This window comes from Onychostoma macrolepis, chromosome 14, assembly GCF_012432095.1.
Source record: "Onychostoma macrolepis isolate SWU-2019 chromosome 14, ASM1243209v1, whole genome shotgun sequence".
NCBI lineage: Eukaryota > Metazoa > Chordata > Actinopteri > Cypriniformes > Cyprinidae > Onychostoma > Onychostoma macrolepis.
In genome coordinates this window covers 22,912,015-22,938,427 of record NC_081168.1, presented here as the reverse complement: position 1 = coordinate 22,938,427, position 26,413 = coordinate 22,912,015, and the positions used below count along the sequence as shown (strand labels likewise).

General features: G+C 34.6%; 1 protein-coding gene across 1 annotated transcript; it reads left to right on the top strand.

Moving 5' to 3' along the window:
- Positions 1–80: 80 nt before the first annotated feature.
- cetn4 (centrin 4) lies at positions 81–9,763 on the top strand. Its single transcript, XM_058798645.1, has 5 exons — positions 81–233; positions 1,340–1,495; positions 7,488–7,616; positions 8,637–8,774; positions 9,014–9,763. Exons 1-5 carry the CDS (start codon positions 231–233, stop codon positions 9,101–9,103), a joined length of 516 nt encoding a protein of 171 aa, XP_058654628.1. The 5' UTR covers positions 81–230; the 3' UTR covers positions 9,104–9,763.
- The last annotated feature ends 16,650 nt before the right edge of the window (positions 9,764–26,413 follow it).

Genomic DNA, 26,413 nt, shown 5'->3' with positions numbered 1-26,413 from the left:
TGTCAATTACATCTAACAAACCCGCCCGCTCATGTTTGATTGGTAGAATACGTCCTAGACAGAAAAGGCTGCACCTGCTATTGGATCAATCTGCTGTCAATCACTCAGAAGCCACGCCCATCCAAACACACTCAAGGAAACCAACGACGTTGACAGCATTTCCTACTCTTGTTTACTAACATTTCACGCAAGCTGCAAAGCTGTGGTTAGATTCTCCTAAAACTTTCGAGATGGTAAGTACAGATTAAGTTACTTTTAAAACTTTGTGAATGAATTCACGTTAGCAGGAACTAAATAAGAGTATATATAGATGTTCATTAGCCTAAGCTGTTAGCTTGTTGGCGTTATTGTTATGGAAACCAGCAGAGACAGTCATTAGCTTCATTTGTTGAGAAAAAAAGGCATACACAGTGCGTTTCTTTAAATTATATTATGAATAAAACACTTTTATTGAACATAGAAACTGTTATTCTTTACAGTAAATGTGCTTGCTTGCTTGAATCTAATTAATTAAACCGAAGTTTTGTAAATCTGCGTAGGTGATTATGAAACTAATCTAGCTCTGAAAATCTCCCACCAAATACAGATTAGCCTGTGAATAACTTATGTAAATGTAATTTAATTTAGTAACATTTATTTATCCTGGCAGGAGAAGAAGATTGCTGTTAATTAACACCAGTGCATATATATATATATATATATATATATATTAGTACAAGTGTGAAAATTATTGTAAAATGTGCTAAAATATAGTATATACAAAATGAAACACAGGATAGACAAGATTTAGGATGTTTTTGTACACTTTTATCTGTGTCTGCTCCTCTGTTGCAACAAGAATAATATTTTTAGTTCAGTTCATATTCTGAATTTCTGATTTTTATGTGATTATTTAAAACAAAACTCAGTAAACAGTAAGAATATGGAGGACCAAACCTAAAGAAATGAAAAATAAATTAAATAATGTAATAATAGAAAAATACATAATCAATAACTTGGTAAAACAAATACAGTTGTAATGTACAATGTATTACTTTTTCCTTTATTAATTATTTTATATATTTATTTTTAACTTTATTTTTTCATTTTTTGTTATTTATTTATGCATCCATTTATTTTTGTATTTATTTATTCCCACGTGTATTTATTTCCATATTTACTCATTTATACATTTATTTATTTAGACTTTTCTGTGTGCACCATGGAAATGAGGGAGGGGGTGCCTGCATAGCTCCTCCAGTGCATTGAGAACTTCCTTATAGAAGACATATAAGAAAACCATGATAACACCCCCTGGTGGAAGCATGGTTGAATCTCTCTTTCTGCTTTTATTTTCAAGGCTTCAAGCTTCAGGAAACCCAGCGCCACCACGAACCAGCGGAAGAGAACAGGTCCTAAACCAGAACTGACAGAGGAACAGAGGCAGGAGATCAAAGAGGCGTTCGATCTGTTTGACACAGACGGGTCTGGAAACATAGATGTAAAGGAACTGAAGGTAAAAAGGGTTTGAGACACTGATCTATAATAGAGAACTGGATTGCTCATGACATCATGAAAGTGAAGCCACCGTGCCGCTATATTGGTATTCCCCACTATTCCCACTAAATTCCATTGAATTAATAGGAAATCGAAATAATTTAATGAGAAAACATCACCTAACAAGTCAGTCAGTTTTTAAATCTTAAGTATCCCTGTACATTCTTACAATCCAAACACCAGGCATGTAAACGGTTATTTTTTTAATGTCGGGAATTTCCCCTGCTTATTAAAAAGTTATGTTCATTACAGTAGCGAACATCAGATGAACATAATAAAAATCAGACGGACATGATCTCAACATATATATAACAAATGACAAAGTGCTCATTCTGAAATCTGAAGAAAGATTTATGCTTTGTACACATATAGGCTACCTTTATTCGCCTTTTCAGTTATTACAGTTATTCATTGTTTATATATTTTCTTATAGAGTTTTTATTCGTACAGTAGGCTAACTGCAAATGTTTCAACAATGATTTCGTTAGCAGCATTCATTTTGAAGCAGGTAATGATTTAAACGGTGGTTAAATTAATAATTAATTTAGCATATAGACATAATATTTTACATGGAAATGGTAATGCTAGTAAACAAATTTGTGCGATCTTGGAGAGGAAATAGATGTTGCTCAATCAGGACATAAAAAATATACACATCATAATTTATTCAGAGAAATAACTTACTACATACAGTACAGACTTAAAGACATGAAGCTTTATTTCAAAATGATGCATGGTAAGTTAAGCTTTTCATTTCAGTACAAAGAGCAATATAGTAACAGAGGCTATTGTATTATTCATTGTATTCAAATCTATTTCTGATACTACAACTCGAATTCTGGAAATATTGGGACGTTTTTAAATGTGAATAAAATGAAAACTAAAAGACTTTCAAATCACATGAGCCAATATTTTATTCACAATAGAATGTAGAGAAGATAACAAATGTTTAAACTGAGAAATTCTACACTTTTATCCACTAAATGAGCTCATTTAAAATTTGATGCCTGCTACAGGTCTCAAAAAAGTTGGCACGGGGGCAACAAAGGGCTGAAAAAGCAAGACATTTTGAAAAGATTCAGCTGGGAGAACATCTAGCAACTAATTAAGTTAATTGACATCAGGTCTGTGACATGATTAGCTATAAAAGGGATGTCTTAGAGAGGCAGAGTCTCTCAGAAGTAAAGATGGGCAGAGGCTCTCCAATCTAGAGGACCCGACCAGATTTCTTGCGACGCTGGAATACATTTCCGAATAAAACATGGTAGCGGTCGGTAACTCTGTAATTTGAACGGGAGCGGGCGATCTAAAAATATCCAGTTCCCGAATTACCCTTTGCACGATGTGATAAATGCCTAAAAGTTTTACCGTTCAGCAGTCACAAGACTGGAACCTCAGGTTTAAGGCGGCACTCATGCCTCATCACAAAGGGGCAAACCAAATTGACATTTACTAGGCCGGTGCCAGAGCAGTTTAAAAAAAGAGACCACAGAAAATGTGTTGAATTTGTTTGACAAGAATTTGACCATATGATACTGTCTCCGGATAAGGCTTCACACAGCTGGCCCAACATTTGGTCGACACAGCAGCAAAAATAGGAAAATTCGATGTCAGTGAGATACTACCACACCCAACAACCGTGTCAAGAAATGTTGAAATGAGGGCTCAGAGTCTGCATAGAAATGTTGTGGACGAAATCACTGCAACAATATCGAAGTTCAGATGCGCAGTTACAGCAGACATATGGACAGAAACATATCGTAAAACGTCCTTTTTGTCGGTAACCATCCATTACGTTAATGAGCGATCCGAGCTACATTCAAGAGTGCTTTTTGCTGCCCCTTTTGACCCAAGCACCTCAAAGACAGGTGAAAACGTTCGAAGGCACCTGCTGCAGAATCTCAGAGTGTTTGGCATTGATGCGACAGAAATGGGCAGAAAGATCATGATCGTTTTGTCACAGATCGTGGAGCCAACTCAGTGCCTTACGAGGATACACTGCACAGCGCACATACTAAACGTGACTCTGTCCAGTGCGTTTGGTCCTGCCTTAATGGAAATGTCTCCAGAGATCGCTGGGCTTCTAACTGATGTTAAAAAGTTGGTCACATATTTCAAACGCTCAGGGCAAGATAAAAAAGTCACTGAAACAATCCGTAGAGACACGGTGGAACTCTAATTTTGACATGCTGAATTCTGTTTTGGAACAGTACGAAGACATCGCATCTGTGCTGACTGAGAGCCATAATTATGACAAGATTGGACGCATCAGCACCAGCACGCTTAAGTTACTAGTATCATTCCTAAAACCCTTCAAAGAGGCAACTGACGACTTGGAAACCGACAACACACCTCCAAGTGCTTTACTGGTTCTTCCTTGGTCTGTGCGATTAATTGAGCACTGTACATCAGCCACAAAAGACCCTCTGTTCTCTGAAATCGCAACCGTCTGTGTGACACAGCTGAAAGAATTACTGTCAACAGACAGCACTTCGCCACATTCGGTTCACATGCTTTATAAAATAGCAACCTTTCTGACACCAAATCTGTGAGGTTTGAAAATGTTAGATGAAAGAGGGCGACGGGAGGTGATACAGGGAGTCAAGGAGATGATCGAAGATTTAAAGTTTGATCCACATGATGAGGATGTTGAGCCAACACCTGCCAAAAGGCCTACTGTTCTCCATAAATTTTCAGATTGGGAGGATGATGAAGAATCATGTGGATCAAAATCACTAGATGTTCAGATTCAGGAGTACAGGACCATGAAACTTGAACTATCAAGTCAACAAAAGTTTTTGCAATGGTGGAATTCACATCGTTCCCAGTTCCCTGCCCTGAGCAACCTTGCAAGACATGTCCTCTGCATCCCGGCCACGAGTGCACCTTCCGAGAGAGTATTCAGCCTTTGTGGTCGGATTTTGGAGGAGAGACGTTCGGTACTTTTTGCAAGCAAGTAAGTAGTTTACGTTCATTTCATTAATGGCTTACAATTTTGAAATATCATTTAATTTATTATTAGTTATTATTGTTGTATTTATATAATTTCTTTTGTAGGAGAGACCTTGAAGTCGACGTTGGGACATTTTTTTGTTAAATTGTTAGGTTAAAAAGTGATTTAATTTCGCAATGGCTACAAGCCAACGGTTTTGTTTCTTTTGCTTATAATTTTAAATGACAGATGTCTTTTTTTTTTTATTTCTCAGCGACACTTTTCCTACTGTGTTGACAGAAAAATGTTCCATTTGTATTTTGAATAAAAATAACAAATATGCTACAATTTTTGTACCTAAATTTTTTTTTCCTGCAACACATTTTCCGTGTTGACAGCTAAATGTTAAAAGCATCTTGACAAGACAAATAAAAATAAATAAAATGTTTGTACAACCAACAATTTTATTTGTTATCTCTCTCTTTCAGTAGTATTTAAATGTGAGATTCTGGAAACGAGATCTAAATTTAGCGGTAACGGTCAGGTCGGGAAGAAAATTATTCTAAGCGGACAGCGGGTGAACAAAGAGTGAATATATCGCGGGAGCGGGTGGATGCGGAATATAACCTCGCGGGAGCGTGACTAAAAAAACAGTCCCGCGCAGACCTCTACTCCAATCTGTGAAAGAGTGTGTAAAAAGATTGTGGAATACTTAAAAAAAAAAAAAATTTCCTCACCGTCAAATTGCAAAGGCTTTGCAAATCTCATCATCTATAGTGCATAACATCATCAAAAGATTCAGAGAAACTGGAGAAATCTCTGTGCATAAGCGACAAGGCTGAAGACCTTTGTTGGATGCCTGTGGTCTTCGGGTCCTCAGACGACACTGCATCACTCATCGGCATGATTCTGTCATTGACATTACAATGGGCCCAGGAATACTTCCAGAAACCACAGTCGGTAAACACAATACACCATGCCATCTGCAGATCTGCAACTAAAGCTCTATCATGCAAAAAGGAAGCCATATGTGAACATGGTCCAGAAGCACCGTCGTGTCCTGTGGGCCAAGGCTCATTTAAAATGGACTGTTTCAAAGTGGAAAAGTGTTCTATGGTCAGACGAGTCCAAATTTGACATTCTTGTTGGAAATCATGGACGCCGTGTCCTCTGGGCTAAAGAGGAGGGAGACCTTCCAGTGTGTTATCAGTGTTCAGTTCAAAAGCCAGCATCTCTGATGGTATGGGGGTGCATAAGTGCATACGGCATGAGCAGCTTGCATGTTTTGGAAGGCACTATGAATGCTGAAAGGTATATAAAGGTTTTAGAGCAACATATGCTCCCCTCCAGACGACGTGTATTTCAGCAGGACAATGCAAAACCACATACTGCAGCTATTACAACAGGATGGCTTCGTAGTAGAAGAGTCCGGGTGCTGAATTGGCCTGCCTGCAGTCCAGATCTTTCACCTATAGAGAACATTTGGTGCATCATTAAATGACAAATACATCAAAGACGACCACAAACTCTTCAGCAGCTGGAAACCTATATCAGGCAAGAATGGGACCAAATTCCAACACCAAAACTCCAGAAACTCATAACCTCGATGCCCAGACGTCTTCAAACTATTTTGAAAAGAAGAGGAGATGCTACACCACGGTAAACATGCCCCTGTCCCAACTATTTTGACACCTGTTGCAGGCATCAAATTTGAAATGAGCTCATTTTGTGCATTAAAATGTACAATTTCTCAGTTTAAACATTGTTATCTATGTTCTATTGTGAAGCTTATGTGATTTGAAATTCTTTTAAGTTTTCATTTTATTCAAATTTAAAAAATGTCCCAACATTTCCGGAATTCGGGTTGTAATATGTTCATGTTTAATAGTTCCTGAATAGTTACGTACATAAATAAATAGGCTATATTTTGTGTTGGATCAGTTAATGGTACCTGTGTCGGCAGTGCGCAGCAGACACACCCACCTAAACGATTTAAATATATCGCTTATCCTGCCAAAAAAGACCATAAACATTGCAGATAACATCTGAAGTAAAAATGAATTTACATACACACAACATAAAAACTAATCCCGTTTGACTGATTTGCTTCAAGTTGGGTGATTTTAGGTCAGCGGTTCGCCTGTGACTCAATGGTGCTCTCTGCTGGTAGGGAATAGTAAGATGGCAGATCGAATCCTTCCGGTGGCTTCACTGCCTGTCGGCAGTTTAGAACGCAATGAGCGATCCAGTCATTTTATATATAGATCAGTGGTTAGAGCCATAATGTTATATTTGATAAAGGCCCGGAGACAGCATCTAAACTAAATCTAGGTATAACCTAATCGTAAAATCCCATCTGAGTGACTAATCTTACTCCTTACCTACTACCAGCTAATGAATTCGCCGTGACCCTGAGGTTACATGTATAATCAGTAATTGTCATTAACAGGAATTTTAATAGACTTTTATTATTTTTATTTTTAATAGTCTGTTATTAATTTTAACACAAATGAGAATTGTTTATTGATCATAAAAGGTATTCTACATATACACAGGCATAATTAATATTTGTTCTTAAATTAAAGTTCATGCATTTAAAGGAAAAGTTCACTTAAAAATGAACATTTGCTGGCCATCCATGAGTTTGTTTCTTCATAAGATCAGATTTGGAGAAATGTAGCATAACATCACTTGCTCACTAATGGATCCTCTGCAGTGAATGGGTGCCATCAGAATGAGAGTCCAAACATCTGATAAAACATCTGATAAAAACATCACAATAATCCAGAAGTAATCCAAATGACTCAGAGAATACTGTGAACAGTATTATGAAAATGTCTCATCATTTTTTTTAAATAAAATGTTGTATAAAATCAGAATCAAATGATATTTGAACAACCTGTTGTTTATTTGCCTATAGTGTTTTGCCTTAAGAGTAAATGGTTTAAAAATGTTAATAATGTGAATCCATTCAAATATGTGTATATATACTAACAGAGTAATTGACTTATTGCCATAGGTTGCTATGCGAGCTCTGGGGTTTGAGCCGAAGAAAGAAGAGATAAAAAAGATGATTGCTGATATTGATAAAGAAGGGTCGGGCGTAATCAGCTTTAATGATTTCCTTTCTATGATGACACAGAAAATGGTAAGTCTGCAAGCCAAATGATAACATAACAGAATAGACAACTATCTGGCCACTGTTGCAAACCTCGGGTATTTACATGGAAAATGGCGTCAGGAAAATATCCGAAAAGAAACGCATCAAGATGACAAGGATCTTGCTATTAAGCGATGTTATTAGACAGTGAAGCGTTGAGAGAGTTGTTTACGGTTGCAAGACAAGATCTACTTTTACAAAAGCTCAAAAGTGGCTCATCCAATCATAATTTTGAATTTAAACTAACCATTTTATGAAGTCTTTTCTTTTTAACTTATGCATTCCATTAAGTAGTTTTTCACTGACTTTTTTAATTTATATGAATAATCAGAATTTTGGTACATAATAAATAATCTGAATTTTTCTGTCAAATTCAAAAGAAAAAGCAATCAAGTGAGTTGAAATACCTTTTATTTTTAAGTTTTCAATAAATTATCCAAAAATAAGCTTAACCACATGGTTATGTTGTATATAAAACATTTATTTGTTCAAATCTTGATGCCATATATCATTGTGATATAAATTACTCAAACTAATTTGGGTCATACTATAAATATCATGAAAATAATAAAATTAACACGTAATAAACAGGAAAATAACAGTGTTAATGTTGCAGAATTCATCAATTTTGAAAAGACGTCAATCTCAGCTGTAAAGCAGCTCTACAGAAGAAAACAGTCATATCAGTTTGTTACATCAGGATAAACTGAATTAATTAAGATTAGAAATGTTGTTTTGGCAAGCCAGCTGAATTTTTTAAAATATATTTTATTTCAGTTTACATTTATTTTATTTCAAGTAATGAAAATTGTTTTTGTGTGCTTCGTTGTTGTTTTAGGGTTTAAATTTTATAAATGACCAAATATTTATTTGTTTAAATTCCCAGCAAAAATAAAAATCTTGGCATGGTATACCGTTGCCGTGATATAAAGTTACTCATATTGTGATTTTTATCATCATGCCTACTCCCACTGAGTTAAGCTGTGTGTTATTTATCTTTCACAACAGAGTGAGAAAGACTCAAAAGAAGAAATCCTGAAGGCTTTTAGGCTATTCGACGACGACTGCACTGGCAAAATCTCTTTCAAAAATCTCAAGCGAGTGGCCAAAGAGCTCGGGGAGAACCTCACGGATGAGGAATTACAGGTGCGTGTTTCTCCAGATGTGGGGAAATACACAGAAAGAGGATGTTTCTGTGTGTAAAAGTCACAGATGAATTGCGTCTCACCTGAGAAAGTGACTGGTTAGTCAGTGGGTAGTGAATGACATAAGATCAGATAAGATCCTTCATCACGGAGCAACAGCTGACACCGTTAGGAAACACTGCATGTTTTTGACAATTGTTTTGTGACATGATTGTGTCTCGGGGTTTTTATTTGGAACAGGAAATGATCGACGAGGCTGACAGAGACGGTGACGGAGAGATTAATGAGCAGGAGTTTCTACGGATAATGAAAAAGACCAGTCTCTACTGAATCCCTCCATCGCTAAAGCTATTGTATCTATAAGCCTCTTAAAGGACTTCAAGTGTCCTTTTGTGTTGCTTTCTTTTTCTTTTCTTTACTTTGTGTTTGTTTTTTACAAGGTTGTAAAAACATTTTAATCTATACATATTTTGTACAGTATTAAATAAAAATGTATTTGCATCTGTGTGGTCTGTCTCCACGTAATGATCAAGCCCAAATACATGTACCTATGTTTTATATACGAATATATAAAAATTTACGATGTCCTTTTGAGTTTTAAGTCTTAAAGTGTAATCCCTGCGACTCAGAACCAAATGTTTGGGGGTTTGGCCATAGAAATGTCCTCTCCTTGGTCTTTGACAACTTTTAAAACTTATAAAACACATTTATATAAAATAAGTATGATATAGGGAATATCTATTTACACTAGAGTGAGCCAAATAATGTTTTTAAAAAATCCTTGTAGCAATGGCTGAGTGAATATGATAATAAATCCATGCGGCTTTACCCATTGTGACTTATAGAGGGTAATCTAAGAGATTCTGTTCATATTTACAAGTGTTATTTTGTATTATTTGTTGCATTCACACTTTAACAGACAGACAGATAGATAGATACTGTATAGTGCCTCAGTATGTAACTCCTTTTTAAAGACATCAATTATGTGTGTAAATAAAATATAATTAAAATACAATGTCAGTGAAGTGATGACACCTCAAACCACAGTCATCTGCTAAATGCTATAGACTTTGATTGTTAAATACTAAGTAAACTCAAACACTTATAGCCCATCTCAGTTTTATGACGACTGTTGGTATGTCACACTGCTAACAGCAGATATTTTGAAATTTCACTTCAAATCAAGCCACATTTATTAGCTGCCTTCTTATTTTAGTCTTACGTAAGACAAAACTGAAAAAAAAAAAAATCTCCAGAAACACATACTGACATGTAACATGGGAATTTTCAGACAGCAATAGACAACTTGCATTAAAAACCAAATATTACACAAGTTGATTGTGATATTTTCATTTCAAGTCTACGATGAAACAAAGGTCAAATCGAGAGTGAGTGTTGAACTGGGAAACACCTCATTGGCGTGCGTTGAATTTTTTTAACTTTCCCACAAATACAGTAAAACCAGAAAAACTGACATTTTAAAAAGTCGTTAGAAAAAATGTTTGTTAAAGTGATCGACCGCCCAAATTCTTTCATTGTTTACTCCCCCTCGAGTTATTCCAAACCTGTGTTTAATTATTTATTTCTGCTAAACACAAAAGAAGATTATTTTGAAAAATACTGGTAACCAAACAGTTTCGCCTATTTTTGTCCGTTTGTGTCTGTACGTAGCTTAATATATCGACACATCTTTTAGTTGACAGGCCTTTTTAAAATTATTAACGCGTTACAGTAGGAGGCGGGGGCAATATAACGGTAGAAATGGGTCAATTGGTAAAGATTTTGGACTATCGCCTTCTGCTCTCATGTCAGGTTGCTGTGCGCCGTAGTCCCGAAAATCTTTTGCACACATTTTTAAGTATTGTGGTTTAAAAACAAGTGATTTTAAGCCATTGAAATGGAAACAGCAGCACTATATCTGCACACTTTCTGTGTGACTGTTTCTGAGCGGTGAGTGACATGGCTTTTTTGGAATTATTAAATTTCTATGGTATCAAAAATTTTGATTTCATAAAAGCCTTATTAAAAGCAAAAATAACTTTATATTGTGATATATATTGTTATCATTAAATAAATGTACTCATATCGTGAAGATTTTGGTCTTATCGCCCACTCCTATATAAGAGTGATCAAGAAACACGGATGAATGGGAAAGCAAAGAGTACGACACGGCTGAAATTATTAAAAGGAGTTTAACCGCGAAAGTCTGTCAGTGGATCACCAGCTTCCTGACAGACAGGCAGCAGCTAGTGAGGCTGGGAAAATACACATCCAGCACTCATACGATCAGCACTGGTGCCCCCCAGGGTTGCGTCCTCTCCCCACTGCTATTCTCCCTCTACACCAATGAGAAACCCCCCTACTCTCCCCCCATTCACCATTATGAACAGCACTGTGTATGCAGTGGAGTCATTCAGGTTCCTGGGCAGCACCATCTCTCAGGACCTGAAGTGGGACATTCACATAGACTCCATTGTTAAAAAGGCCCAGCAGAGGTTGTACTTCCTTCGTCAGCTGAGGAAGTTCAACCTGCCACAGGAGCTGCTGAAACAGTTCTACTCCGCCATCATTGAATCCGTCCTCTGCACTTCAATAACTGTCTGGTTCAGCTCAGCTACCAAATATGACCTCAGAAGACTACAGAGGGTAGTCCGGACTGCTGAGTGAATCATTGGTACAACCCTCCCCACTCTCCAAGAACTGTACTCATCCAGACTGAGCAAAAGGGCTGAGAAAATCACTCTGGACCCCTCACATCCAGCACACTCCCTCTTTGAACTGCTGCCGTCTGGTCGACGCTACAGAGCTCTGAGCACCAGAACGGCCAGCACAGGAACAGTTTCTTCCCTCAGGCAATCCATCTCATGAACACCTGACAACACACACTATTTATACACTTATTTATCTAACGCACATACTTAGCACATACATTTAAATTTGCACATAATATACCTGTACAACTGTCTATAGTTATATAGCTGTACATACAATTGTTAATTTGTATATTGTTATTCCTTATTTACTTGTTCTATTGTTATTCTTTTTATTATCTGTGTTTTTTGTTCTGTCGCTGTCATTGTGTTTCACTGTGGAAGCTTCTGTAAGCTTATATGTAAACACACCTGGCAATAAAAGCTCATTCTGATTCTGATTCTGAAGAGAACCAAATCCGGTAACAACAGACTGACAGGCAGCTTTCTGTGCACGCGCTCTGAGAAGCGCACAGGCAAAGTATATTTTGGGTTTGGATGCGCACCTAAATGGTCAAATACACACAAAAATATGGCAAAATGCCGTCAAGGTGAGTATTCATGTAAATACAGTCAGTTATGGCTTAGATGAAGGAAACAGTTGGTATGCTGGTCTTAAAGTGACAGCAGCCTAATAAACCTGGCGTTGTTCGTGTCATAAATATTAAACAACAAAAGACTAAGAGAAAATCAGCTTTAATAAAATCAATGAATATTTAATTCATACAGTATTGTATTTTACATTTGATTTGATTTTTGAGTATTTCTTACCTAAAAACTTGTTAGAAACACATCCTTAAAAAAATGTTACTGTTTACTTACTTTGTTTTAACTTATATTGGTTACCTACTAGTTTTACTGCTCTTGCAAAATTAAAAACCAGCATGAAAAATAATTGTCATAAGATATTTTTTGCCATATAGCCCACTCCATTCTGTAGTTTTATATGCAGTTATAATACATAAAAATTCACTTTATTTAGCAAAAACAGATGTCTATGGTGTGTCTGTTTAGACAGTTAATGTGTCTAAAGGCCTGTGAGAGCAGAAACATTCAAGACCATCGTACCACCAGTATGACTCAACCGCTGTGATAGAAATGAATGACACGTTAATGAAATGACTGAAAGCAAATCCTGATGACTAAGGCATCAGTAAAAGTGATTTTGCTCTTTATGTCTAAAAGTGAAGCCGCAAAGACACTGCACCACGCGACCCCTAATACAGGCCGACAAATCTCCACTGCGACCAACTAAAGTGAGATTTTCCAGAAGCCAAAAATAATTAAAAGTACATAAACAGGATTTTAGTCACAGATATTTTCCAGGCCCACAAAAACGTTGGCGGATCCGCTTGCATCAAGGTGAAAGTTTGTTTACAAGTTTCAGACACTAAAAATTCTAAATGGAAAGTAGGAAATGGTAAAGCGATTTGCGTCAAGGTGTCAAAATTTCATCGCTGCCTCCGTATCTGAAGGTTGGATTGCGCGAGTGATGGGTGTTTGATAACAGGCCGCAATGTGTCCATCTATAACCTTTTTTAGTGCAACGGATGTTTGAAATTCCAAATAACCCACATTAACTGCTTATTGACGGTTTAAACGTTTTCTCTTCAAAGTATATGATTCACAAATGAGAAAACGGCACCAGACTGATGTACTTTTACTGAAACTATAACGGTGTCTCAAATATGTATTTCTTCTCAAAATTGTGAAACACACCGTATGTTATTGTCTGCTTGAGACGAATCGTTTGAATGAATCATCACAACTTTCAAACAAAACCTAGAAATCTATTCATACTCTGTACATTTAAAAAAAGTACCAAATGTTTAAGAGACTGATACATGGGGGAGACTCATACATTTTTGATGTACCTTGTTTGAACAAAGTAGGACATATGCCACTTTAAGGATTAATTATTGATTACTTTAAGTATTTAATTTGGGGATTTTGTACTTTAATGGAGTACTACTGAAACTGAACACTTGTTTCTATTTATTTTACATCACCAAGACATTACCAATTTCATGTGGACCTTCAACCTCCCCTCTCAAAAAATTAAAAAAATAGAATAATAAAATATATTACAGGTCTAACAAATTGCACCCCACCAATTTTTCATAAGTTTTACTTGCAACAGTCGATAAATAAATTTCATTGTATAAAAATAATGGTATTTCAACATTACACCCTCATAAAAGTGCTTATATATGATGGTATATGATTATACCATAGTATCACAAAATGAATACTGTATTCATAAACAACTGTATTTATATGGTACATATGTCCAAATAACACACTATCACCACTGTGCTTTTTTGTAATCATTCAATACCATGGTACGGACACAGTACTTTGTTTATAAGTGCACTGACCCTGTTTTTCCCCCAAATTAACTGTTTAACTACCGAATAACCTTTAAAAACACAAGGCCAACTCCTCTCAGAAATCTCCCAGCGCAATGCAAGCGTACCCTGCATGATCTTATGCCCCGCTCTTATAGGAAAATTAGCTTTGAACTCACAAATAATACTCCCACATACAGGCCTCTGGACAGGAAATTGTGTCTTGTTTCCTCTAAATCACTGCGTTTCCATAACAACTTTGTTTTCAGAAGCGGCGATCTGTTAACCCCTAAATGCCAAGGAAATGTCACAGTTTAAGATATGATAAATATAGTGATAATTGAGTGCGAGACCCCTTTAGTTTTCAGTCAGACAGCAAACAGATCACACTGTTAAGAGCTCAGGCTCACGGCATCCACTGGTATGTAAACATGACTTATTTTGTCGCTTTCTTCTGTTTGGTTTGGCATGTTGTTGTGTAGAAATAGCACAGATTGACTGTAAAAGGATGAGTCAGTCACTGAAATTGATGTTTGAGCTGATCTGCTTAAGTTAAAGGCAGTGTATTCAGTGTCATGTAATGAATGTACTTCATATACAGTATGTGCTTGTGCATTTATATTTTGACTTCCTTAAACTGTTTATTCAGTTAAAATGTTAATATCAGTGAAAAGTGTGTGTGTTCTGAACACTGATGCACTGATGTACCTGTGGTGCACAGAAAGGGTGTGACTCTTAAGAGCATTTGAGACTCTGAAAGTGGAATACAGTATCTGAGAGAAGGAACATCTACGTCACCTGTAGACCTGTTTTTTTAAATCACCAGAAAAAAAGCAGCTTACATTATTGCATCATTGTTGCAACATTATTGCTCATGAAAACAACATATTTCTTTTCATTTGCATGATATCAAGACAAAAACTTTGTGATTTCTGAAGAGTATCTGTGTCTATGATTTAAGACATAAATCTTTATATAGATTAAATATTCACATTATTGTAACAGAAATTATAATCATAATTCATTTATTTAAATTAAATAATTATTTGAATTTAATTGTTTATATTCATATTATAGTTCACATCCAAGCCCTTTTACTGTAATTTAGAAAAGTTTATTTTCATTTTCTTTAACCTTTAACCTAATGAAGGTGTTTTTTTTTGTGAATAGTTTTATTATGTAAAAGTATATATGGTCACACTTTATATTAGGTGGCCTTAACTACTACTTACATCAAAAAATAAGTACAATGTACTTATTGTGTTCATATTGTATTGCAAAACACTTTTGCTGCTATTGAGGTGGGATACGGGTAAGGTTAGGGGCAGGTTTGGTGGTATGTAGGTTTAAGGGTGGGTTTAGGTGTAAGGGATATAATATATATATATAGGGATATATATATATATATATACACACACACACACACACACACACACACATACATATATATATATATATATATATATATATATATATATATATACACACACACACACACACACACACACACACACATATATATGTATATATATATATATATATAGCGTATGAGTGATTTTTAGGTAATAATAATTCTACCGAGTTATGTAAGATGCACACTGCGATGCTCTTTTGTGTATGTTATATTACAGTAAGCAAGCAAGCAAATAAATATATTTAAATTGATATTTATTTTAATATAAAGAGTGAATTAGTGTTTTTTAGGTACACTGCACTTAGGTGAGCCCTTTTGTGTGTGTGATATTTCAGTAAGTAAATAAAATAATAAAAAAATATAAATTTATTTTAATATAAATAGTGAATTTTTTTAGATAATAATTCTAGTAAATTATGTAAGGTGCACTGGGATGCCATTTGTGCATGTTATAATTTAAGCAAGTAAACAAATAATATATATTTATTTTAATATAAAATTTTTGACCGTGTGATATTTCAGTATAGTCAAAGGCAGTTGTGTTCTTTCTTCAAAAAGTGAAATACTGCTTTAAATATCATGACAACACATTTGCAACTTCAACATCATGGCACCAAAATGGCCAAAAAGAGAAGTAGGACACGAGCCTCATGCTCCATAGCAAAAGCATAAACATACAGTGCCTCTATTCCCAGCGTGCACACAGCCAGGTTGGCCGTCCCCCGCCCACATCGCCCTGTCTTCCTGTGCGCTTACCGTAATATCCGCAAAATCGACATGTCTCTCGTTCTCAGTCTGAATAAGCCGGAAAACTGATTCACCTGTGTCCTCACACATGCCCCCAATATCAGCCGCTTCAGTCCGCTGCTGCCTTCAGCTGGCTTCGGTCTGGATGCACAGTGGCACCGGAGGTTGTTGTGTCTGCGTGTCTGAAGCTCTACAGAGAGAGAGAAAGTGAAAAAGAGAAAAATTACAGTCAACTCTCAACCTACACTCAAATGCAACTCTCGGCACACAGCGAGCTACATGCTAATGTATAGAAAAAGGCCCACGTATAGAACAGAAAATGCAACAATACGGTTCACGTGATGAACAAACTCTCAAGCAATAAGCGTATGACCTATAATACTAACATAATTACCTGAAAACAGATTTAAAACCCCTCACATAACTCATCTGAACATTTTAAGTCTCTATAGGTGATTTATGATATTACAGAAAGTGTTGAGATGGTTATAAACATGATAATGTTTGTAAAAGTAGTTTAAAAGTATCCTAAATTCATTTGTATTAGTTTGGATGCATTTTGGTCTCTAGGTGAGTCAATCAGACTTTTCTTTTTTATGAAAAACATCTGCAATTGTACTACAAACAAGTGACAAAATTTCTAAAATGACACATTTAGGGACCAAATGACTTTTTGAGCTGCCAAATTGACACGATTACTTGATGGAACATTTTAATTTAAAGATTATGGTGATGTTTTGCCAGATATATAGTATAGTTGCAATTTGATGCTTTCATGGTGATTTATGATTCTGTGCAATTATAAGTATTTTGTAACACTTTAGTATAAAGACCAATTCTCACATTAACTAGTTGCTTATTAGCATGCATATTATTAACATATTGGCTGTTTATTAAGCACATATTCTGCATGATCATATTCTACATCCCCCAATACCTAAACTTAACAACTACCTTACTAACTATTAATAAGCAGCAAATTTTGAATTTATTGAAGCAAAAATCATAGTTAATAATTTGTTAATACACTGTAAAAAGTGATAAGTTGACTTAACTTAAAAAAATTGAGGAAACCCGTTGCCTTACAATTATTAAGTACATAATAATTTTTTAAAAAAGTTAAGTGAACTTGACAATTCAATTAACTTATTTTTTTAATTATCATGTACTTACTTAAATTTTAAGGCAACAGGTTTCCTACATTTTTTTAAGTTAAGTCAACTTATCACTTTTTACAGTGTACAGTGTAGCAAGAACTGGACCTTAAAATAAAGTGTGACCAAATATTTCTGTTTTTTAAAATAACATTTATGACTGTAATTAGTTCCAAGATGTCACTCCCTACAGTTAATTAACCTTACAATTGGGTCTCAAATGCTAAACAATAACTATTTTTTTTGTTTTTAGAATATTATTAATTGATTACAATAAAAAAAGAACATCTCTGTTGTGATACTATGCCTTCAATGACACAGGGTGGTATGAACGATAAGTCAGCAAATAGACTGCTGTAAATCTCACAAACCTAAATGGTTGCTGGTTTACTTTGATTTGGACAATAATGGATGCTTCTCATTTTCCTCATGTCTTAGCTTCATCCATTTAGGATGCAAAAGAAAGAAAGAAAGAAATTGAGATTGGAGGAATTGAAGGAAAACTTATTTGTATTTTGGAATATTCTTCTAAGCTTCACTTAAGGGATCTGCTCTTATGTTGTTAAAGTTTGGTTATTTAAGAAATTCCAGATAAATATTAAGATGCCTTGTTGAAATACGTGAAATGCATAGTTTATTTATTTATTGATACACATCATGGGTAGGTTTGATCAATTTGCGGATGATGAAATGATGGACAAAGAAGCAAGGAAATGAGGGAACGTTAATTACAGTGTTAAGACACACTAGTAGTAGGCCTACGGTATGCTAAACGACTGTGGCAATTTTACTATGGTTTTAAATACAGCTGCTGATTTTACAACAAACATTTGTACAATTATAATCTTTGAATTTTTTACTGTTTTTTATCACAAAGGTTTATAGGTTATTGTCTTTTAACACTGTCACAACCTCAACACAGGGTCATGAATTGACATGAATTAATATTATTCAATATTTAAATTTTGTGATTATTATTTTACCTAAGAATTGAAGGTGTCACTTGAACCCAGTTAAGTTATTTTATGCCAAATTTACACTGCAAAGGTGGCACAGAATCGCTTGTCTTTACACAGTCTGTTTAATGCTGCTCAGAGATGGCATTAAGGCATTTATACAGCAATTATGCATGTATTAAGTATAACTGAACGCTTTGATACCACACTGTTAAAAATTGTCCTGTTAAAAAAACAATAAAGAACTGGCAGCTTGGTTGCCAGGAAGTTACTGTAAAATTAACAGTATCTTACTGTTGGGTAAAATTACAGTTGGCTACTGTTTATTAAAAAACGGTAAAGAACTGGCAGCACCGTTGCCAGCAAGTTACTGTAAACTTAACTGTGTCTTACAGTTGGTGAAATTTACAGTTGGCTACTGTTTTTGAAAATACAGCATAACACTTTTTTTGCTCTTCTTCACAACTAAACTAACAATGTGGAGACTACAATACAAATATACTATACTATTGTGTACGCTATTGAGTAATGGCCTGCTAGTAAAAAGGTCAACATTTTCTTCTTGGTTTTTAATATATATTTGTACCCTTTGAAATAGTGACTTGAAATGTAACACAAGTAAAGCAGCTTTAAAGTGTTGATTCAAAACTTGTTTTGCTTTATTTAAAAAAAAAAAAAAAAAAAACTTTCTTAGAAAAAACATTAAAGACAATAATTGAAATTTAAGGGGAAGAAGTGGTCATAACAGAAATAAACTCAACATATTCCCCAAATCAGATTCTGACTTACAGAACATTGGTACAAAATGAAAACAAATTGTAAAATAAAGCCCAAAGCTTATTACATTTATGACAATAAATGTACATTTCAGCTGTATAAATGATAAATAGTCTTAAATAAATAGTCTTAATAAATGATAGCAGTCTTATTTGCTTTAACTCTTTAACAATTCATTCTAATAGGTCATGCAGGCTGTCCAAAAAAGTGAAAAACTTAGAGAACACCTGAGTAAATGTTTTTGAGTGAATAGAAATGAATGAATACCTGAAAAAAATAGAGATCAAGAGACTGTGTGTGTGGGGGTGTGCGCGCGCACATTTTTGTGACAAATGAGGACATAAATTTGTATAATGACAGGTATTACAAGGAGCAGGTGACTTTTCAGGACATTACCCCATGTCCCCACTTTTCAAAACGCTTATAAATCACACAGAATGGAGTGTATTGAAAATCTGAACTAGCACAAAGTTTCCTGTAAGGGGTAGGTTTAGGTGTAGGGCAATAGCACATACAGTTTGTACAGTATAAAAACCATTACGTCTATGGGATGTCCCCACTTTTCACAAAAACAAAAACATCTGTGATGTGTAATACTTGTATAAAGTCCAACTCAAAATCCATAAATTTTTTTAAGTAGACTGCAGACACGAGGGTTCACGGTTTTCTTTTTCTGGGTGACCTTCCCCGTCCACTTTGATATGACTCCTCCAGCCCTGGTCCCTTTTCCGGATTTATCTCGATGAACCACCTGAAAAACAAATGTGTGTGTTTAGAATTAGTGTGGAGGGAAAAAAAGATGGTAACACTTTATCTTAGGGTCTCTTAACTAGTTGCTTATTAGCTAGCATATTACTAGAATATTAGCCATTTATTAGCACTAATTAAGCACATAGTAATGCCTTATTCTGCATGACCTTATTCTACATCCCTAATCCTACCCAATACCTAAACTTAACAACTACCTTACTAACTGTTAATAAGCAGCAAATTAGGAATTTATTGAGGGAAAAGTCATAGTTAATGGTGAATAAGTGTTCCCTATTCTAAAGTGTTACCAAAAAGGGTACTCACGGATAACATATAAATATTAAAAGTATATAAAATTCTATTCTTGTATCAAGAACACTTCACTTTACTGATTTCTTAACTGATTTCTCAATTTTGAGTAAAAAAAAAAAATCTGTCAAATGAAGGAGATGTGTCTAAAACTTCTACAGCTGTACTGATTTTAATAAATGGGATTTAAAATACTATTTCATAAATGTTACTCATACATACATTCATGCTGTGTTTTTGAATTTTCTTATTGTAGTGGAAAGGAACTGATTGGGTAATGAAAATCAGATATCAGTTGAGAGTACTTGGATGACATACTACTATCTGCGATATTTTGAAGTATGCATACAAATGACAATTTACTATGAGGCCTTGGGAGAGGATTCATAAATGACAAGGATGCGACACAAGTTACATTGTAGGTCACATGAAACATATAGAACATCCCCAATCAAACATACCTGAAAAACCTAACAAATTATAAGCAGGAGTGTTTGCAAGACAGTGGCCCTACAGGACTGGAGTTGCCCATCCCTGATATAGAACATTATACTTTTTACTGGTCACAAACTAAGTTGTAGTACTTTGACAATACGCAGTTTTCCAAGTCGAAAACTGACTATAGTAACAGCTAGCCCTCTTGAAAACAATGTGAATTTAGACACATTTTACAACATGTAAATTTGAGCTTGTGTATCTTTGTGTTCACATACCTACGTGTGTATAATATGTTTTAGGTCTAAGAGAGTGTTTATACAGTAAAATTGTATAAAATCCATTTGAAAAGGATAGTTATATAATGACTAAAAATAATTCATGGATGATAAATGGACTAAGATATCTTACAGTGTTGCAATATTTCTGTTGTAAAGACAGTCCCGTTATCTAATTTTTTTTTTTAATTACTAAATAAACCAAATTTACTGAAATTAGCACATTTCATTGTGTGTTAAAAAGCAGCAGGAATATTTTGAGACTTTTAGTTTTATTTTTAGGAACAAATCTTGCTTAAATCATGATCATTCATAGCTCAAAAGTTCTCAGCTTAATGGCATTCTCAGATATGTGTCATTTAGACACAAATGAGTCAACAGTTGTCAAGCAGTAAGAGTATAGAGCTATAAAATGAATGTGAATGTGATGAGAAATGTTTCAATTCAGATTGAGATCTGTTTCTCATTTTGTAATTTTTGTGTTTTTACTTTCATGGTTTCACAATTTTTTTAAATAATACACAATAAACAAATAACTTAAAATAGATTTGAATAAATATATATTTTAATAAAACATAAGTGAGGTAAAAAATTTATTTTGTAGTTTTGTGTTTCTGCTTTCATGTTTTCATAATTATTTTCAAAGCAAAACAGTGTATTGTTGTACAATACACAAATAAATGTAAAAAATATTTTTTATGAATATCAATGAATTTTAGTAAAACAAGTGAAGCAAAAATGTATTTTATTGTGTTGTTTTTGTTTTCATGTTTTCATAATTATTTTCAAAGCAAACTATGTATTGTTGTACAATGCACAAGTAAATAAAAAATGCATTTTAACAAATTATATATTTTAATAAATCATATAAAAACATTTATATTTGTTTTGTCAAGTCAAGTCAAAATGTATTCCTATAGCACATTTAAAAGCAACAGAGTTGCGCCAAAGTGCTGTACAACAAAACACAGTATATAAAAAGCATGAAAAGGAAACATGCATCATATGAAAAATAAACACATAAAAAAATTGAATCAGAGCAATTTGACGTCAAACCCTTAAACTGACATTAATCAAAAGCTAGAGAAAACAAATAAGATTTGAGAACAGATTTAAAACTGGTTAGTGAAGGAGCAAATCTCACATTTACAGGCAAACTATTCTAATACATAATAGTTTATACACTGTAAAAAGTGATAAGTTAACTTAACTTTAAAAAATTGAGGAAACCTGTTGCCTTAAAATTTTTAAGTAAATGATAATTAAAATAATAAGTTAAGTGAATTGTCAAGTTCACTTAACTTTTTTTTTTAAATTTACTTAATAATTTTAAGGCAACGGGTTTCCTCAATTTTTTAAAGTTAAGTCAACTTATCACTTTTTACAGTGTAGGAGCTGCAGCTGAAAAAGCCCGACCACCCTTGGTTTTACAGCGACAAAGTGGGACAGTTAAGAGAAGCTGAATACTAGACATAATGCATAATGCTTTGAGGAGAGTAAGGAATCAGAAGGTCACTAATGTATTTTGGTGCAAGACCAGATAAAGCCTTGTACACAAAAACAGCTATTTTAAAATCAATTCTAAACAATTCCTTTACAGGAAGCCAGTGTAAAGATGCTAAAATTGGAGAATTTTTTTGTACCAGTAAGAAGCCTCGCTGCAGCATTTTGGACAATTTGCAGGCAAAAATTTTTTTTTAAAAATCGCCGTTTGAGGCAGGCCACAGTAAAGGGAATTACAGTAGTCCAGGTTTGATGTTATGAAAGCATGGATTACAGTCTCCAAATCTTTATGGGGTAGAAACTGTTTCAGTTTAGCAATTGATCTCAGATGGAAGAAACTGCCCTTTACCACTGTGCTAATATTTTTCTCAAAGTTGAGTAACGAATCAAATGTAACCCCAAGATTTCTTACATAAGATTGAACACTGGCAGAGAGAGACCCTAAATGAAAAACAGATGGAGACCTAGAGTGGCCTAAAATCAGAATTTTGCTTTTGCTTTTTTGAATTTTGAATTTTTTTAGCCATCCAGCATTTTATCTCCTCTAAACAGTCGTAGAGCACATCCAAAGAATCACTACTGTCAGTTTTTGCTGGAAGATAGAACTGTGTATCATCAGCATAGCATTGGTAGGCGATCTTATATTTCTTAAAAATGGCACCCAAGGGAAGCATGTAAAGTGAAAAGAGAGGAGGGCCTAAAATGGACCCATGGGGCACACCGCATGACAAGGGAGCTGATGAAGAAGAAAACTTCCCAATACTCGCTGAGAAGGTTCTGTCTTTGAGGTAAGAGAACCACTGCAGAGCAACGCCCTGAATACCCACCACATTTTCCAACTGATGTAACAGAATACTATGATCAATTGTATCGAATGCCATGCTTAAATCCAACAAAACAAGCACTGCATATGAACCAGTATTGAGAACTTGCAAAAGGTCATTACTAACCTTCAACAATGCAGTTTCCGTGCTGTGCAGTGATCTAAAGCCCGACTGAAAAGTATCTTTAACATTGGACATACTGATATAGGAATTCCACTGACGAGTTTTGGCATTAAAGGCAACTTTGAAATAGGTCTGAAATTACTGAGGATAGATGGATCAAGATGAGGTTTCTTAAGCAGAGGGTGAACCACAGCATGTTTAAAACTAGCTGGTACAACTCCTTTTGCTAAAGAACTATTAATGATGGCTGTTACAGCTGGACTCAAGGTTACAAACACTTCCTTGAAAAGATGAGCTGAGATGACATTGAACTCACAGCTGGAGGATTTAGCCTTAAAAACAATATCAGCTAGCTGTATAGAGGAAATTGGATGAAAACAAGTTAACAAATCTGTTGGTGAACAGCTCAATGGGGGATCATATCATTATGGCTTAATTTAAGCCTTGATATCCAATACTTTATTATCAAAAATGTTTTAAAAGTTCTCATAGGTTTCCCGAGATGGATCAAGAGAGGGGACAGGTAAGGGATTTAGCACCAAATCAATTGTCTTAAACAGCATCCTCGGTCGGTTCGCATTTTCAATAATGAGTTTGGAGAGGAATTCAGACTTAGCCTCTTTAACTGACTTTTGCTAGCTAATTAAGCATGAAACTGGCCCTCAGAAGAGCCTCATTCAATTCAACTTCAGCGCTAATGTTCAACTACAAGCCCAACATACTTCAAACTAAGTTATTTTTCATTTAGGGGTAAAAAGAAAATGAAAGCAGCAAGAAAACAGCAGTTAAGAAAGCATTTAATCGTGATCATATGGACATGTTTGCAGGAGTTATGTTATGTATAAGTTACGTTTTTTATAAATACACTGTCAGATTCACTTTTGATTAGAATAACAACTTTAATTTTTAGTATCCGCTCTCTGGTGATAACTCATGGCCATCTGATCTCAATACACTGAACAGAAGAAATGAACCAGAGCTTCAGACCTCAAATGTTCACACATTAGCAATAACTAGTTTGATTAGTTAGGTTTATATATTTGTATTATCTTGCCTACAATGATATTCTTTATCTGACTGATTTTATATGATTAAAACTGTTATTTGAAATTTGTTCATCTTTTTGTGTTAAATTTCGCAGCAGGCCTACGGAATGAAATTATGCCTTCATTAATTTTTTTGTACAAATTATTTATGATATTTTCACAATTCAATGAAAAGTTGAATTTTCAGTTCAACGCTACTGGCCAAGACTGCTGAAAGTCCCCAATAATCACTGACAGTAAGAACTGGAAATATTAGTTGGGAATCGATTCTCAGAATTGATGGAATTTGAAACTGGAATGAAGGTGGTTAAAACATTTCTGGAAGTAAGGTAAGTTGAGGATTTGATGGTTGAATCTACTTGTTGCAAAAACTAAAATATAATAATTGCTGTCAACTGTTAATTTCCATTAAAATACTGAGGGAGCTAGGATACTTCTCACCATTCATCAAATTAAGCAAATCAAAACTAACCAGCAGTCAGCTATGAGCTAATCTAACTACCAGTAATGATTTCACTAGCTATTGTTGAGAAAAATATATATATTATACATAAAATTATAGGCTATATATATATATTTTTGTCTGAACTTGGTTTCGGACCAAGCAATTGAACCAAGTGTAAAAGCTGTAAATTATTCATAACTGCATATATGGTATCGTGTCAGTCATACACATATAGTTTTTGTTCCTTAATTTATGTTCCTCTTCGGACATTTAAACAAGAACTCCATATTAACATGAAATTCCTCCTTGATTTAGAAGCTTGTAAAACCATAATTATGTGACTCAGTCAAGTCAAAACTGTTCGGTCGAGACTCGTTCAAGTGTGAGTCAATTTGTTTGTAACCAGCTGTTTTGTTTTGATTTTCCATTTTAATGCAACTGTAACCCACCTCAATATCAGCATATGTGAAACTCCTCAACAAAACAAACGAGTTCTGCTTCCAGCCAGGAAGTTGGACTATCAGCTTAAAACCCAAATTTCAGAAAAAGACCATAGACTTATTTAAAAGGAAGCTAGGTCTGACTAAAAGACTAGTTTCACCTGCAGAAGTAAATGCGTTTTAGTGCAGTCTCTGATATTCAAATGATGTGGTTCACAGCCTTGTTTTAACAGAAAAACAGTGAGTAAGAATTCTGTTCAGAATTTTGCTTAGTTTCAGCTTATGATGGAAATATGACAACAGAAACTTACTCATAACTTGAAATATTCTGTCTATCTTAGCTATAGCTTATCTTTGATCAACGTTAGGGTCTTTCCCCACATTTAAGTAAAGATTCCTGGTTTTTATGAAAATTCACACAGTTTTTGAGTTTTAGAATTTCAGCTTTATGTCAAACAACTGTGGGAATTCAAAGAAAACAGTGCAATGACTGCATGTCAAATGTGTGTCAGATTTTGTGTTGCGGTCGATTAAACTGTCAGAATATATAAGGTACATTTTCCTTCAATGGAAATATTGAGTATCACCTTTAAAGGTAAACAAAATGTTCTCAATCTCTTGCCTCAGTCACTCAGACTCAATTTCCACTGCATCTCTTTATTTTTGTATGCAAATATTACATAAGAATTTGGGACTTTTGTGACGTTAGTCATCATAAATAGTTAAAGTAAAGGAAAAGAAGTTAAAAATGGAAAATTGTTCTTGTGTGTTTGATCTTGCAAAAAACAGACTTTGAAAAAGTCTATTGTATGTATGTAAAGTCCTAGTATGACTAACGAACATTTGACATGAAATACTTTAGGAGTTGTACTGCAGTCAATCATGATGCTCTAACATTAATTACAATTAAAAATATTATGCATGCAGCCTTTATGTTTTATTTATTAACCCCCCCCGCTAATATAGACAAACATGATTAAAAATATATCTATATTGAAAAATTGTCTGTCTATATGTTTGTAAAACAGGTTCTAAAGGGTCATCTTTCCAGACGTCTTATAATATAATATCTAAAACTGTCATTTTTCTGGTGTGAATCATTGCCAGTGTTTTCTTGCGTTTTACACCATCAGCCACAGATAACACTGATCTGTATCATCTCTTTTCATATGCACACCAAAGTCAACATGAAACAAACAACATTCACAAGTCTTTCTGTCAAATGGCATGTTTTCAAGTGAATGTTTACAACGAAGAGAAAAAAGAACTTTGTGTGTTAAAAATGGGGAAAAGGGGAAAGGAGCATTTATTAAACATATAAATAGGGTTGATTTAGATTTT